This window comes from Megalops cyprinoides, chromosome 1 (assembly GCF_013368585.1).
Source record: "Megalops cyprinoides isolate fMegCyp1 chromosome 1, fMegCyp1.pri, whole genome shotgun sequence".
In the NCBI taxonomy this organism is placed as follows: domain Eukaryota; kingdom Metazoa; phylum Chordata; class Actinopteri; order Elopiformes; family Megalopidae; genus Megalops; species Megalops cyprinoides.
In genome coordinates, this window is record NC_050583.1 from 18,374,689 (window position 1) to 18,392,597 (window position 17,909).

Consider the following 17,909-nt stretch of genomic DNA (forward strand, 5'->3'; position numbering starts at 1 on the left):
GGGGGTTAAAATCAAAACAACAGATTTGAAAAGGGATTGAGAATAACTCTCAGACATGCAGTAACCAATAAAAATGACCTTTCCATCTTATCTCTTGTTGTAAACGATTTTAATTTTAAAAGATTATATATGTATTTATTGGTATGTTTTCTGATTAAATTAAAATCTTCATAGTACAAGTGCTTTTCCACAGAATACAAGAACTTGGTTGGAAACAAAGGCCATTGTGTTATCCATCACATTGGCCATTTAAGGTACCACCACCTACACCATCTACTGCCACCTACATTCTGCAGGCTCATGTCCATCATACTTGAGTACCGATCCTTTTGATGTCTCCCTGCTTAGTAGTCTGAAACACTGCGCTATTTTTCTATTTTTATGCAGGTGATAGATATGCAGATTCAGATTGTGCAGCAGAATCCAAAACACACACACACACACACACACACACACATCAGAAGACCTGCAGCTCTAAAATCCCCATAATCCAAAAGCTTTTAAAAGACCATTCATGGCTATTTCAAATAGTCTTGGATTTGCTGAAGTTCACTCCCTGTGCTCCCCGATTGTGCCAACCTTCAGACAAATGGGAGAGTAAAACCCTCCTCTGGATGAAGTGCCTAAGGCCAAACCAGTCACAGAGAAACTGATGTGCAGTTGCTGGTTTTCTCTGCCAGCTCATCTGATCCTGCATCCAGATTGTGCAAGCAGTGGACTGTTTTTAGCTTCTAAAACATCTGCCTGCCAGAACCTGAAGGCAGGAATAAGATAAATGCGACATAACTACACATGTACCCAGATTTTGTCAAGTTCTGAAAAAGACTGAGTATTTACTACCAGTACAGTTTCTTGGGTGCAAACCATCTAGTTCTACATATTAAAACAACAGTTTTTTTCCTGCTATATTTGAACATTTACAACCAGGATTAATGCACCATAATACTTTCAAAGGGTAATGGAACCATAAAATCTGTTGCTGGTGACTGAGGATCCTTGAACATGTTTCTAATAGATGGGAACCTTCTGGAAGATTTTTGTGAAGAGGTACAAAATGAAACAGGCCTTTTTCTTCACTAGTTATCAGCATGCCTTGGTTAAAATAAAGAAATGTGTCAGAACCAATGTTAGAGCTTGGTCCAACATTATTGCTAATCCATCACATGATCACATGCACTGTAAGTGAACATGTACCAGGGGAGTGTGTTTCACACTACCACATTAAATATTTAATGTAGACTCTTATGTTCTTTGGTTAATCAAAATAAGATGGCAATCTGATGGAGAAAAAAGATTTAATGTTTATGTTGCAACACAAAAAAAATCAACAAAAGCTTATAGCAATGTTTTAATACAGCACATCTTGCCCACGTTATGTATAGCATAATCCCTTATAACAGTTATATGTAAAACACTGTCAGAACACAACAGAAAACCTACAAGTCCATCTGTAACCAATAACCACTAGGCCACTAGCACAAGTTGCCAAATATTCAAGGGATCATTCTAAATATTAGAGCAGTCAGTTCAACACTGTGATTGCAACATAAGCTTTGCCACACTGTGTAGAACTGTTAGAGAAAGAGACAGTATAACTGTATAGGAAAATTCTATAATTGTACTACCATCTTTTCCAAAATATCATTTGTTGACAATGAAATAAAAATGCTCTGATCTTAACCGCTCAGGAGAGCTCTGTATGGTTGCAATCATCTTCCATGAAACTGGATGGTTCAGCGTGGATTTACATTTCCTTTAGGCTTGGCCTATGAAATCCAGCAACATTTCAATGAAGCCATATGCTCTCCCCACGCTCATTACTGAAGATTGTGTATCATTTCCTCTTTGGCAATCAGGTGAGTGGTTTTGTTCACCAGTGACATGAGCGAGTTCAGTTTGTGGGACCAGTCATTCAAGAGATCATTGGGGTCCTTTGGTCTCTGGAAGTTGATGATGCCGGCTAACCGGTCCACCTTGGCGTAAATGGTCTTGTTGACCACCAGGTTGGAGAGAAACTCCTCAGACTCCTGCAAGAGAAAAAAGCAAAAATCTTCCATTCATTTTCAGATACACTGCATTTCATTTAAATTTAAGCAGGAACATCACGGGAGAACTCATCTATCTTTTACACCTGCAATCTGAGGAAACCCGGCGGGTTGAGAAGACAATGGATTGTGTAAAGAATCAACTGTAGAGGGATGGTAGGGTGGACAGATTGACAGTGATGCACTCTAAAAATGTGCCATGGGATCTTCAGTGTCCACAGTGAGTCAAGACCTTAGTTTGATTTTGCATCCATAAGACAGATATACATGATACCTGCAGATGCAGACTGGAATATCCCCACACTGAACCAAACCACCAAAGGACATTTAGTGGGACTTGGCCCAAAAAACATTTGCAGAATAAAAGTAACTTTGCTTACATCAACAGACAGATCAAGAAGTCCAGCCATTCTCTTCATTGTGATCCTTGTATAATACTTGGCCATTATTCTTATGTTCTGGAGGAGAGAAACAAAGAACCCATCTGTTTAACAAAATGTCATGGCAATTAACCTGTACATGAACCTGAAGAAATGCATGAGATGTTCTGTGCCTTATAAAAAGCTTCAGTAATTCCATAAATGAGAAAAGGTATCAAAACTTACGTGTTCCACAACTCTATTTTTGAGATCTTTCCATCTCTTCTCTCCCTCCTCGGTGCAGGAAAAGACGTCAGTTGCCGGGCTGTCTGGGGAGCCTTCCCTCAGCTCCTTCCCATAATCCTCCACCAGAGATGCCCAGCGCATCAACTCCATGGTGGTGAACTGCTTCAGAAGATCCCTGTGAGAGGAGAGGGTCAGCTTTTTGAGCCATCACTGGAAGTGTAGATATTGCTAGGTACTTCTACGTGATTCAGAAAGACTATAACTATTGGACCCTGATGGTGATTTAAACTATGGTGAGGAATATATGACACCGATTTCAAAGCTCCATCAACACTCAATAATAATATTTTAGTGACATTTTTGTGGTGTAAGAGTGTGCTTACTTATATTTGGGAATTTCTTCCAATTTCTTATCAGCATTGATTCTGTGCACCAGGTCAGACTGCTCATTGTCATAGGGAGCCAAAATTACATAAAGAACAACACTCTTCAAAGCCTGAAACAGAATAAAAAGGACATTACACCCATCAGTGTGTATACTTTTAAGTTAACTGAAGGAAAAAATCATAATCTGGTCATAATCTATGCAGAAAACATCAATATCCTATTTTATCCATTATTCCAGTTCAGAGAAGTATTTCTTTACTTCAGTTCTAAGAAGCATTCCAAAATTAAATACAATGCAGTTTGTTGACTTTTACTTTAGTCTTCATTTTTAAAATATAACCATTTTGGACACTGTCCTCATAAATCATAAATGGTAAGTATCAGCATAAAACCCAGCAGACCTTCTCCGGAAACATTTCTGGGCATCTATTCCACAGATACCTCTTAGAGATGCATGCCATTATACAACAGAATGACATTCACAACACATGTCAAGAAGTGTGTAACAAATTTAAATATGCAAATAAACATGACTACACTCATGTCACCAATAGTTGAGAAAAAGTGAGAAAAGCTGAACAGAAAAGGAATGTTAAGGTGTAATTAATCATTCCCATAATCTAAACTAGTGAACTGTGGTTCATATTTTAAGTAATCATATTACCCCTGTAATGAAGGGGAGAAAATCTTGCTTGTGTAAAACAAAACAGTAGACCATGAAGTGATCAAACATGCAGACCATGCAGTCAAAAAAAAGGGAAGAAAAAAAAAAAAAAACAAGGGTAACTTCTATAGCCTTCCTGTTCTTGCACAGTCCAAGATGCACAATTGTGTGCCTCCCACAGCTGACAAAAACTATACCACGAAAACAGTTTCACATTCCCCAAAGTGCAAAAAGCGATGCATCCATTTCAAAAGATACTCCTCCCATATACTCTCAAAAAGCAATAAACTACAAGCCAAATAAAGTATGAAAAATACAAATATGAAAAATTCCACTGGTATGCACTTTTTCAATTACGCTGAGTGTTGTATGCTCTGTTCATGGAAACCGAGCTTTGCTTCAGATTTCCTTTTTAGAACACAGTGAATTTTTCTTAAATATAAAATTCAGCTTTACCTGCTGCCATTTCCCACTGTCCTCCAGGATGCAGGGAGTGTCATAGATCGCTCGATAGTGTTTGCATATTGAGAGATACGATCCTTCATGTTGATCCACCTGGATCATCAAATTGTAATACTTGAGCTTCAACTCCTAGAACACAGAGACAGAACCATGATGATATCCAATGGGGAGGGAAATAAATATAAGCATGTCTGCAGTAATGTTTGCAGTAATGAATTCAAAGAGTAACACAAGTACGTTTTCTTCATCATTATGATCAGAGTTACAATACTGCACATTTCATCATTATGACCAGATTTACAATACTTACAATATTGTTGAATTTATTAAAAATAGCTGAGGAAACTACTTAGGCTTTCAGCCTTTCACTAAAAATAAAACTTGCTCCTTTTCACCACAAAACAGAACTTTTTTCAAGATCACATTCAAATGGAAAGAATGAGGAGCTCTTATACTCACTGTCACAAATGGTCTGGAATAGAAAATACACCAACCTTGAGCTGGTATAAATCTTTTATTCTACTACATGTAAATACTCTAACTACTGCTAAGAGCTGAGCGATTCATTGGTTTTCTTTTGGTTAGGAGATTATTTCACAAACCATCCTTTTCCACTGTAGTAATCCACGAGCTTGAGAAAGGCTCTGGGAATACGGATCATTTTAACAATAATCACCATATTCAAAACTATTTGGGCATGTCCTAGGAAATTTCAACTCCTCTGAGAATTTTCATTCATTAATATTTTTCGTTAAGCTGATTCTGTTACATTGAACACATGGAAATTATTTTGATATTGTTTCAATCCATTTCTTACCTGTTACACAAGGACCTAAAATGAGACACGTCCTTTATAAACCTCTCTTAAATGTTAATTAGTCTTTCACAACAAATGCTGTTTTTTTTTTTTAAATCAACGGTTGTGGTAGTAATCAAATCCTTTGGGGATGTGCCTTATTCATTTCATGCTCAAAATGAAAAAGTTACCCTCTAGCACAGGGGTGTCCAAACCTCTCCTGGAGGGCCACTTGTCCTGCATGTTTTAGATCTCTCCCTGCTCCAACACAGCTGATTCAAATGATCAACTCATTATGAACTCCTGAAGCTGCTGAATAACAAACTGATCATTTGAATCAGCTGTGTTGGAACAGGGAGAGATCTAAAACGTGCAGGACAAGTGGCCCTCCAGGAGAGGTTTGGACACCCCTGCTCGAGCAGATCAAACAGAGACAGAGAAGCCTTCCTTAAGTCAGTTCCCTCTGCTATTCAATTTTTAAAGCTGAGCTGACTTTGATCTGAAGCATGTGATCTCTTGCATGTTGCTTTGAGTAACAGTAAAGGATTCATAGCTTTTCAAAGGAACCATCCTTTCAGAACATTTGCAGTGTGCGGATGACCCATAATGCACTGGAACTTCATTCTGTAACACCCAATCATTGATAATCAAGGCATTTCAAAGAAACAATTTGACACTGTAAGCATATAGCTGATGTACCGTGCACCAATGCGACGTAGCGAAAATACCTATAAAGCCTGAGTACGTATGATACCCACTGTACTATGCAGTTACACTCACAATAAACAAATATTGTGCTCGCTTCCCCTTGCCGTCTGAATAAGCATTCCAAATATCACAAACGGCTTTCCAAAGAATGCAATCAAACCAGGACCTGAACTTCAGGCATGTCATGGTTGCAAATCAATCCTTGCTTTAACTTCCCATTAACAAAACTATATTTTCTTATATTTCCTAACAGAACAATGGATAACTGTAGAAGCTTAATGAAACACATGACAGAAGCCATCTGCAGATGTGCTATGTAAAAAATGTCTATCTTGCAAATAAAAAAGCAGAGGCCTTCATTTGATCCAACAAAAAGAAAAGATGCCAGGCCAGTGCATTAGCCCAAAATGTCAATACACATCAACAAGTGGTTTCTGAACTCCTGCTCATCAGAGATGCCCCGTGTCCCCCCTCTCTCACCTCTGTGCCCTCTTCCTGGAAGAATTTGGTGTTGATTTTCTTGCTGATGATCTGAGTGCGGATGTAGTCTTTAACGGCAATGCACAGCCTCATCTGCTCCAGGATGAACTCCACCTTCTCCTTCTTCTCCATAGAGCCATATGTTTCAACCTGTGACATGACGCACGTCATAAAATCACTCAAATGGGTCCCACTGTGCAAGGAATATATGTTAGCATGTTATGTCAAAAATAAGGACCTTGACTCAGCATTTACATTTACATTTACATTTATTCATTTGGCAGACGCTTTTATCCAAAGCGACTTACATAGGTTGCAGTTCTTTACAATGTTATCCATTTATACAGCTGGATATTTACTGAGGCAATTGTCGGTTAAGTACCTTGCCCAAGGGTACAGCAGCAGCGGCCCAGCGGGGATCGAACCGGCAACCTTTCGGTCACGAGTCCTGCTCCTTAACCACTATGCTACACTGCCGCCTGAAGAAGTTTTTTTTTTTTTTAACGAATACACGTTAACTCGTTTTAAGGTTAGACAAGCATATGTAAGTGAAGCATAGCAATAATGGTGTTCCATCGTCTCACAATTGGTGAAGGTCAAAGTGCCTTTCTTGCATCACCTCGTCCATGGTAGGCATCAGATCCCTCCATCACAGATTAACAAAGTCATAATGGGGAACTCAAGGAACATCAAGGCCCAATCTTACCTGCAGTTCTTGTAAGATTGAAGCTGCTTCTTTCACCTCTCCATTCTGCTCCTTTATATTTGCCAGAGTTTTGGTGAGCCGGGCCCGCTCAATTTCCACATAGATCTGAGAGAGAGACTGAGCTTAGTTCACTTCTATACTGCATGCGCAGCATCGTTTCAATTAACACAAACAATACATTTTTACCTCATACCAGTATAAAATATTCATTCATTCAAACTGCGTTCCATTTCACATCTGTGTAAACGTATGAAAACATATTTCCGAACGGCAGAGCAGACCTTGCCTGCAGTTACAGTGCGCAGAGTGTCGATAAGTCTCAGCTTGATGGTCAGGTCCTTCACATCATCAACATACTTGTAGCATTCCTGCACCATCTTGGCAACCGCCTGTTAATGACAAAGAAACAAAAAATGTCAACTTTACCAGACCTCTGTATGAAATTTCAAATACACAGGGAAAAGAAAATGCAAACATCTTATTATTATTATTATTATTATTTTTTACATGTAATCCGTCAACTCAGGTGGATATTTTCTTAGTCTGCAACCCTGGTTCTAACTGTAGGTCCTGACCCAGCAACCCACAGTGCTGCCCTGCTTAGAATTTGTAAACTCTCGAAGACCCTCATTCTGGCCAGTGCATGGCAGACCACACCTGTTTCAGCTGACTCCTCCTTTTTGACAACAGCATGATGTTTTCATTCAGGGCATCCCAGTCTTTAGCCTCATAGCACATCTGCACAATTGCAACCAGAATCCTGGAGGTTGACACCATATCAGAGGCCTGGTATTGAAAGAGAGAAGCACATTACCACTTCATTTTATGTGACAAGAATTACACCTCATACAAATTTATTTTTTGGTTGGCAAGTAGAGTGAAGATGCAGAAACTGACAATCAGGTGATAGTAATTGTGTACTGATCAAACTTTAAATGATAAACGCTTGAGACGGTGTTCAACTTACTGTTCTTGTTTGCTTTTCCAAGGACAACAAGCTTTCTATGGCCTCCTGCAGTCGTCCTTCCTTCAAAGAAACAATTTGGCACTGTAAGCATATAGCTGATGTACCGTACACCAATGCGACGTAGCAAGCGGCAAGACGTGGAAAATACCTGTAAAGCTCGAGTACGTATGATACACACTGTACTATGCAGTTACACGTTCAATAAACAAACATTTTGCTCGCTTCCCCCTGTCGTATGAATGGTTAGCTTTTCCCTTAGAACTTCGAAGTAAATATACAACGTTAACTAGCTTGTCATGTAATGAAAGACACGTTATGGAAATATTTCAAATATATGCTAACTAGGCAATTAGTAAGAACTACACATCCGAATCAAAACAAAACCACAACTTACCTTACATGTATCTTTTTTAGCGTATAGCATACTAGCTAGCTGAGCTAGCTAACTTAATGAAAACAGATACATCAGAACAATGATGACTGGATAACCAATTCACTAGTCACCAATGTGATAACGATCTTAAACGTGGCTAACCAAATTACTTAGCTTACGGATAATTCATTTTTCACTCAACATCCCATAATTTATTAGCCTGCAAGCTACAAGTACTGTCACTCGGGTAAGTTAGCTACCCAGCTAACGCAGTTTTATTTTCATTTTGTTACTATGCTACCTAAACTAAATCTGTAGCTACCCAACTAATAAAAAAATAGGAAGTTAGCTACACAAAATGTTCCCTTTAGTTTCCAGCTAACGCTGCGAGGTTAGTAGCTAGCTCACCCTGACAGTAAAGGCCTACGACGAAATGTAGCCAGCATGACTCAGCCCGGCTTCTCATTTCATTCAGCCACTGATCAGTATTCAACTTACTTTAGCCATTTTCTCGCATTCCGGGAGACGCTGCTCCACGGTTGAACTGTAGTCAATCTCCATTTTCACAATCCTCCCGTCGGATCTCTCCGATCTTTCTTCAGCCATTTCGCTGCTTCTAAGATATCGCTCACCTAGCTAGCTAACTATTACCAAGCCGTTACACTTTGTACTGGACCAGCAATTCTCTCGCAAGACGCGCCTCTGTTCCGGCTGCTGTGTCAAACTCACCGGATATTGTTGAAAATTGACCAATCAATAAACAGTTGCCAAGACCGCCTAAAAACTACAAGGACCCACAAAGGACCTCAAAATGCCAGGCATTTGTGTAGTCATCTAAGGACAATCCTTCGCCTTTGCGACTTGGCCTTTATTTTGAGCAGCACAGGGAAAACATTGTGTACAGAAAAGGAACAGCTCTGAATTTTTAAGTTGAGGCCACACAGAAAAGCGGAAGGTATGAATTGACAGCATAAGGGAACCACGAATATAGCGATGTAAAGGATCAATTAATCAACATTTCCTCTGTAAACCATGTATTTCGTTCGCAAATGTAATTCATAACAATATACCAGCCTCTGTGTCCTAAAGAAACAAAGCACTGCATTACATAACTAGCCAGCTAGCCAATTAGTTTCAAATTCTCTATCTATTTCTACCCTCACAAGAGGATAGGAAGTTGCTAGCCAACAGAAATTCACCCACTGGCGGACCGTAGACTGGTTATTTCTTTTGCTATTATCGTGTCACTGTTCTTTTTTTTCTCGTGTAGCGATATTGAAAAATAAATGTCGATGACAATCAAGATGGCGTATATTGTTTTTCCTTTGCATCCGGTACCGTGACAATGATTTTTATAGGCTAAAGAGCACACCACAAGGCTACGGGTAGCTTTAATTAATGTCACATATTCAACAGAGTAACTTGACATTGCCTTGATCATGTGAAACAAACAAAACCTTATGATCTTGCCAGTAGACACTCTGCCTTGCACGCATTCAAATTTTGGGCAGCCTTGTCTATGGTGTTATTGTTTGTCCACTTAAACTTTTGGGACAATTTATCAGATGCCTGAACAGTGAAAAAGATTTAAATAATGCTGGAGACGTACTCAGGCTTACAAATGTCGTTTACTAATAAAATATATTAACAGGCTTCAACAAAGTGATATGGCACTAAAACTTTCATACGTTGTTGATATGCACGTTACCATTGGGGCATTTGATCGATATTCGGATCTGTAATTTGTCGTAAATTTCGCAAAAGCGAATTTCCTGACATTCTTTGGAATGGCAGGCTGGTGTTCTTTTACTCCACTTTCTGGTGGGGAAGGTCTGCTTTGATTAGCAAAGTCAACTCTGCAATGTGCTTACATGCGGTGCGTTCCCTGCCCCGCGCGGTTGGTGTAGATGTTTCAGTTGCTGCTACAAAGTGTCACGTCGTTCGCTCTGAGAGGAGAGATTACATTATACGGATCTACTGACTGACAGCTCCCAAGCGAGCCTGCTGTATTCTGTTGAATTCTTCGCTTTCCGAGAAGAGGAGAGTAAAGCGCTATGAATGTGTCGCGGGCAGAGGACAAAGCTTTCCTACTGATGATGTAAAAGCTCAGTACGGCGTGAACATTTACTCTAAGAAGAATACAGACGCGAACAGGATCTCGTCGCTTTGTAATTTCTGGGACATCGGCTGGCTACCAACGAAGATGAGCCCCTGTTGTACATTTTGAGGAAGCTGAATTTTTGGCGATTTGGAGCTGACATCTGAATGCCAGTCTGTTTTTTGTTATTAGATAATTGTTTCAGTACAAGAGACAGTAGCGTTTGACTTGCTGATGTTTTCTCTGTTTATTTTCTGACCCATTGAAACACGTTACTAATGTATTTTGCAGAGGGCATATCTTAGTGACCGTTTTTGACGTTTTTCTCCTCTCCGTTTTATTTCGTTCAGTTCTGTCCCAAACAGACAGGCCATTCTTAACTGCAGTTCGAGTGTCCAATTTATATCGACAATTTTTGCTCTACTAAGAATTCACATGTTCTGAAGTAACAACGAGACAGCTTTTAAAGGACATTTTGTTCATCTGTGCTCGCTTTCAGGCTCATATTTGAAGACAACTTATACGCACCGCCAAATGCTAGAGTTGAATTAGATCGTCGGTGGAACTGAAACTTTAAAATAACACCTATTATCTAAATACACTCAAAACATCGCGGGCATTGCCATATCAACGGAATATGTTGTTGAAGGAGTACAGAATATGTATGCCGTTAACGGTGGAAGAGGTAAGATTGCCATATTATTGTCGATATGATCAATAATCACCCAGGGATGCAATCTCTGCACCAGATGTTTCAATTTTGACAGTGATAGCTATAATTGAGTAAAATTGTGTCAAGTTAGAAGTATACGAATAGGTATGTGAACTTTCTACAAAGTGTGTGCGCGCACGAAAGAGTGAGATAGTTTTTGTAACTATTTCGATTAAGTTCGCATAGCTTCGTGTGTTTGAAATATCTGTTCTAATCTTAGTCTTTTCCTTTCTCTATGAACTGAACGACATTACATAATGAGGCTCATTTGCCGCTTATGACTACATCGCACAGCTGGATATTGGAAACAGATCACTGCTGAGGACTCAGAGTCTTTGCTTGCAGCATTCCCGGGAGAGCTCGTTCAATTTATTGTGTAATCTGTATGGTCATTGTCCAGAATTGAATGAAAACGTAAATTCATGTTTTGCGATTTCTTTAATTATAGAGTGTTTTTTTCCGTTGAGTAACGATGTCAATGACTCTAATGTCTGTAAATGCAGTAATCATGACGACATCAGCATATGAATGTCCTAATTTAATGTTATTTCATAACGTTTAATCTGTCATGTTCAACTAGCAGTAATGCCGAATAGTTTTGCGTGTGAGGGCACGCAGAGGACCACTGGATGGCGTTGTTGTAGCTCCCTCATATTGCTAGCAAGTACATGACCGTAATTTCATTTGGTTGTGGTTGACGTGAGCATGGTGGAAACATGGTGGAGCCGAAATTGTGTTTCTTCATGTCGCTGTTCTGGATATCTCCAAAGACACATGAATACACCGACGACCGTTGGCATGCTAGTTATGTGGGCATGTTAAATTCACCCTTGGATGAACCAGGCAGTACAGAAGAATGACGCAAAAGAATTGTTTTAATCCGAGTATAGTTCGCCTTATTGAAATTCAATGGTAGCTATTCATGACTATCAAATTACAGTGCACAGAAAAGGAGACATATGTAAAGGAAGACATGCTGCAGTACTGACAGTTTGCGTTGGTTCAAAAGTGGCGTTAGTGCAGCACACCTTTGAATATTTTTGAATATTCCATATCCCATGCGCACAGTTAATATTTAAAAAAAAAGCTCAAGGACTGCCGGATGCTTTTACAATATGATGGAACATCATCATCTGTTCCAGTCTTTGTCCAATGATAATAACATGCTTTTAGTCACAGGTGATGTTTGAAGTGGTTCCACTGCGGTTTTAATGAACTGGGCACAGTACTCTGTGATAGGGGGGCATCAAATGGATCCAGATTTGTCATGGCAGATATAGAGATTCAGATATTTCACTTAAACAGAATATGCCATAAAGCATACGGTCATATTTTGAGAGGGTGCATGGAGTGTACCACACTGCAGTGCTGTTCAAACATTGCTTTTGCTCCAGGGACATAGGTTCAGCTCTGATTCCACTTCTCAGTGACAGTTATTATTCTGAATGCTTTTAAAGCCTTGTGCAATGGTAGTCTTTTTAGTGACACAAAACAAAGTCCTAGAGCTAGCTTTAAAATCGACCAAAAGTACTAACCTATAAAATCAAACCAGGCAGGGCTGCCTCATCTGTAATTGATAAAAACAAATCAAAACAGCTATCATTAATTATTCAATATACAAAGGTCAATTGTAAGGTCTCATAAGTACTTGCATTTTAAAAATGCTGTCAATCAATACAGTGCAGCTTGGTTACCGCAAAACAGAGTGCAGGAGGCCATGGGAAAAGACTGCCACTGTTGCCCTGGCACTAAGGGCATACTCACAGTAGGCCCCGTTGCCTTGTACAGTGCCCGAGCACGCTTAAGTCATCACGATGCCACTTTTTGTGTTGAAGAAAAGCGCTCTTGTACAGCACAATAGAGTTCATGATTGTACTTACTTCTTGGCTTATTTGGAGTCGTTTTAGGCACGGTGACACACGGCCCTCTCACATGCCTTATAGATTTATCGATTATGCAACGCAGCGATTTTCAGTTAATCGTGCTGCACATATAAGAAGATTTTTACGGAGGCAGCTGACATTTCAGTCATTATGCTAAGGGACAGACCAATATTTTGTGTCAGATTACAGTAGCCTAATCACAATAATGTTAGCTAATGTTAACCAGTTGCTTAGTTGCTCTGAGTTGGAGGTCTTGGCAGTTGATTGTTAACTGTTCAGTTGTTGCCTCATTACCTCAGGATTTCATTGGAGAGGACAGAAAAAAAACAGAGACTAAGTGGCTTTTATAGTAGGAGAGAAGCAAAATGTTCCTTAATTTTTCATTCATCTGTGTATACAGGGGGGCGTTTGATGTTTTCATTCCGAAGTGCCTCCATGGTGATCATCTGTTCATTTGTAGCTTAGGAGCTGGCGTGTGATCTGCAGCTCTTTATCATGACTGTGCACATTGAGTGGGGTGTTGTCCAGTCACTGTGATAACGTGAGTGGCTGCTTCCTGTCCAAGGGAGGGGGTGGAGGGGAAGGATGCATATTCAGACAGCGGACTCCAGCCAAGTTCTTCCTGCTGCTGCTCTCAGCTATGCAGCGAGTGAAGGTCACAGCCCTGTTGCATGTTGCCTGCTGCACTGGAAGGCATGTGGCCCATCAGGAAGGATACCAATCAGGGCAGTCACTGTTTGGGTACAAACAGGAGACAGTGGGCCATTGCTCCGTCTGTGATTGCTTATCGTGTACTGTGTTGACTGTCCTCCATCAAGGTAATTTTTTTTAACAAATGGAAGATTGGGCAGATGGCCTGCAAGGAAGTCCTGTTGCAGTCCTTCTCTGGCACTAGGTGGAACTAGACCCTTCATATTTTCAGTAAGGGCTGCCATGACTGCCATGCCATTTCTTCCTTTTTTATACTTAGTTGCTCAAAAGGGGATTCATTTTTAACCAATGGAAATTTACCAGGGCATTGCTTAAGGTCTAAAGACCTGGGAAACCTTGGGATTGAAATTCCAGAAGTTCAGTAATGAGGAGTCATGAATGGATCCTTGTGTGAACTGACCTTGATCTGTGCTGTGTGTTTCATTGTTAAGCTTCAGTGTGTGGCTGTTTGTGTTGGCCTGCCAGGGCTAAGTTCCCACATTGGAATGGCACAGCAGACCCAATTACCAGCACAGCTCCTGTGAGAGCCATCCATCCAGCCGCATGTTTGTGGTTATGGGGAATAGGCCCCAGCAGTCCAGCGTGAAGAGGCTGTCCATACAAGAAACTGCTTCTGTCCCCACTGTGTTTGCCCTGTGTCTGTTGTCCTCAGATTCTCAGTAATGCTTCATTTAGTTGGTAGGATGCAAGCATATTAACAGGACCCTTTAGCTGTTGTCCTGCTCTGTCCTAATCCCACAAAAATGCTTGATGTCCTGCAGGAACAGTACAAATAATTAAATGACTGCGATATCTGAAATTTTGGCAGCCGTATTGGAATTACAGGACAGCATGGCCTTGTACAGGTGTGGCTCTGACACACATTTTCCCCATCTGTTTTTACAGGGCCATTGTCTTTGTGCAGTGATGAGTTAGACTATTGTAGTCATTTTTGGCATTTTGCCACCTCAGTGTAACTGTCTTGGTTATTTATTCATTTATTCACCATATGCTTTGTTTGAATGAGGTCAAGAGCCATCATTTTCCATGGTTAATTTCAGTCTTGCCTGAGACTGCTAATGCATGAAGGTAGTTATCACTCCATCTGTATATACATATATAATATTATTATTTTATTATTATTAAATTACATATTTATATCACTTACCAATATATATATATACATCCATCACTGTTACCACTTTTCTGTGATCATTTGTGTATGTGGTGCAGGTAAACTTTCTGATCTTTGAAGCAAGTAGGATCTATAGGTTCCCTGCTTAACAACACCATTGCTTTTATGTTTCCATGGTGATGTGATTCCACTGTGCTAGTCTGCACAGTGTATATATTACTAAAAATATACTCAGCACGGTGCAACTGATATAATTACTGCTGAGGTGGAAAAGGACTTTAAAAAGCATTTGTGAAATGTATGCGTTGTTCATAATGGGAAGTTCAATCTATTAAGAAAGAAGTCTGTCATGTAAATTATGTGTCAAACCACACGTAAACAGGTACAATCATCCATGCTCTGTGTGAAACATGGACAACCCTAAAGTAGCACCTGCACCCATCTGGGTCTGTTGTAGCAGAGTGCTAGGAGCCTGTAGCTTGAATCTCATTTTCAAAAAGTTGTAATCCCTTCAACTTGGTAGAAAATCTAATTTCCAGGAAATAAATAAAAAATAAAACCCTGCAGTACTTTTCTATTTTGTCTATATTCAGCCAACGCAATAACTGGGGATTACAGTACTGCTTGACGTAATTGTATATAATCTCTTATAATGCTTGACGTGAATGGTATTAATTGCTAAAATAGAATCCAATTTCTTTTTTATTCTTCATGACATAAGTAGTATTTCCAGGCCATCTGTAAACTGAAAGCTCAGAAGTGTAGCTTGCTATTTATATTCCTTTTAACAGAGCACTAAATCACACAGGCTGACCTGACTACTGACTCCTGTACACTGGGAGAGTTTGTAGACAGGAAAGCCAACAAAGGAGTATCCAAACAGTATACAGTAGGGATGCTGTTCATTGACTTTACTGTAGTATAATAGAGTCACCCTTATCTGGTACAAGTAGAGGGGTCTGGGAATGGGAATGTAATATTGTTAACGCAGTGTGTAAATGACATCTTGATGCATATTAAAGCCTATTGAAGTCCAGTGATGCATTTTGAAGCTCTGTACAAGATCCTGAGAGGGCCAATGCTCCAAGTGCTTTCTTTTCTGCTGTACGACGGTTCTGGAAGTGTGGCATGTACTTGCTTGTATCAGCTGGCAGCCAGGTGAATGTGTCACCCACATTGATGTGAGGCACCCTGGGTGGAGAGGAGTTCTCAGGGTGGAGTTGGGTGCACCTGGTTTACTGCATACCATACTGAGGGTTTCACCCACAGTAACAAAGAGGGAAGAGCTCTTTAATCTAGAAGTGAGTAGGAGTTCATTTCCAAGCAGCTGTGGTAATATCAGAGGAGGGCTGCAGTGTCCCATAATACTGCGGTTGAAATGTGGCTGAAATGTAAAGTCATAAATTGTTGAGTTATCCACCCCTGTTGATTCCGCCTTGGGTCCGGTTGTTATGTGATAGGATGGCGTGTGTGGTGATGAGAATGGTTCTAGATTGTGTATACTGCTTTTGGGGAGATTTTCATAAAACTCTTTTTTTTCAGACACAGCCATACCTTTGACACAAGCATGGATACGTACAAGGGTATCCACAAAGCTCTGACAATGTGAGCACATGGCTGCTTCTGAAAATTCTGCATTGAGCCTGGTAATCAAAGGCAGCAAGGCAGTACTGTGTTTGGAGTTCCATCCAGTGTGAAAGAGGTGAATGGGGTGTACAGACTGTAATGTACGCAGATGACCCTTCAGCTGCTTATATCAGCCACTAATATCAAAATAATCATCCAGAATTTGAAAGGATACTGAAGGAATGTGGAGCCCTGAACGATGGCCAGAATCTCCATGGAGATGCCATGTATATCAAACTATGCTGCAACCATTTTTAAATGTTCTGTGTCTGCAAGCTCTTGTCAGCAGAGTGGAAACTTTTCTGACCCTGATTCAAAATCCAGTCTAATTGTAGCACTGCTGGTCCCTGTGATGTGGATTTCAGGCTCCATTCTCCATGGCCGTGTAATACATCACAAGTTCTTTCAAGTGTAATCAGCAAAATGATGTACCAAGTCCAGTTTGAGGGGTTTTTGTGATTGCATTTTTATTTAGGTGTTATGGTGTGGCTGTTTTCTGTCTGCATTGGCCTCCTTGTCTGTTTCAGCACTTCACAGGCTACTGCAGCAGAAATCAATACAGTTCAGAAGCCTCCATCCACTCTCATCTTCCAGATAAAAACACTACTGCCACTAAAAGATTCAGCCCATGCTTTCGATGTCTTCCCAAGAAAACCTCTTTTGTGATATTTTTTCCAATGCAAAACGCTTAAGCCGTGCATGTGATAGCATGGCCATTGTTAACAAACCTTCCACTCTTTACTTGTAACTAGACACTATAAGATTGCTGCCCGTGTTAGATGCACATTAAGAGTACGTAATTCCATCTGAAAACCTCCACCCACAGACAGGAGATGGATATTGATTGACTGACATTCAAAGCACAGAGATGAATTCTCAGGGATATCAGAAGATTTTTTTTTTAATTTTTAATTCTAAACTCGATGTTTTGGTTTATTGCCAAGGGGCAGAATCTCACACACATATTGATCAAGGAGCAAAAGGGAAAAAGATTTTTTGAATTACTGTGCTTTTAGCAAAGGCACCATGGAATAAAGGTTCAGGGTGCTGTTATGTGTAATCTGAGTATGGTTGAGCGGGGCTGGGTGTTTTCAGTGATTTTCACCTTCTGCTTTCTCCCTTCACAGTGGAAACTGGGAACATTGTTGGGGTGTCTGAATGGAGAAAGGAGGCCATACAATCAATGTGGCTGTCATGTGGTCAGCCCTCCACATGTGGTTTTGTGATCACTGAGGCATCAGGGCTCATGTTTATGTGAGGCTTTTTCCCCCAGTGCTGTTTTGAGCTGGCTCGCTCCAAGACTCATTGCCATCAGGAAGAAGTGATAAGGCTCTCTGCTTTGATTGGACGGAGAAACTGTTTACCTTTCCAGACAGGCTTCCATCACTGGCTGCCAAAGACCATTATCTTTGGGTGAGACCTCCACTCATTTCCTCAGTGACTGTTTCCCCGGAGCCCGCAGATGGATGTTAAATAATGCGCCATGCAGCACGAGCCTCTCACAGCCTACTGACTGTCCCTTGCTCTAAAGAAAAGCTATTTCAGTGTAATTCTTCAAAAGGCAATAAACCC

At 40.3% G+C, this 17,909-nt stretch overlaps 2 protein-coding genes across 3 annotated transcripts in view; one reads left to right on the forward strand and one right to left on the reverse strand.

The window, feature by feature from the left end:
- Window positions 1–1,281: 1,281 nt before the first annotated feature.
- On the reverse strand, window positions 1,282–8,895 carry psmd12 (proteasome 26S subunit, non-ATPase 12). The gene is made up of 11 exons (XM_036539909.1): window positions 8,692–8,895; window positions 7,821–7,880; window positions 7,511–7,639; window positions 7,135–7,242; window positions 6,854–6,958; window positions 6,148–6,297; window positions 4,158–4,292; window positions 3,034–3,146; window positions 2,651–2,825; window positions 2,426–2,503; window positions 1,282–2,027 (listed from the first exon to the last, which is right to left on the reverse strand). Exons 1-11 carry the CDS (start codon window positions 8,797–8,799, stop codon window positions 1,818–1,820), a joined length of 1,371 nt encoding a protein of 456 aa, XP_036395802.1. The 5' UTR covers window positions 8,800–8,895; the 3' UTR covers window positions 1,282–1,817.
- A 1,229-nt stretch (window positions 8,896–10,124) lies between these two features.
- The window catches only part of pitpnc1a (phosphatidylinositol transfer protein cytoplasmic 1a), a 70,628-nt gene continuing 62,843 nt past the window's right edge, over window positions 10,125–17,909 (forward strand). For both annotated transcript variants that reach the window (XM_036539940.1, XM_036539949.1), the window contains exon 1: window positions 10,125–10,976. In XM_036539940.1, the coding sequence (XP_036395833.1) occupies window positions 10,929–10,976 (48 nt within the window). In that variant the 5' untranslated portion in view covers window positions 10,125–10,928. The remainder of the gene's footprint in view (window positions 10,977–17,909) is intronic.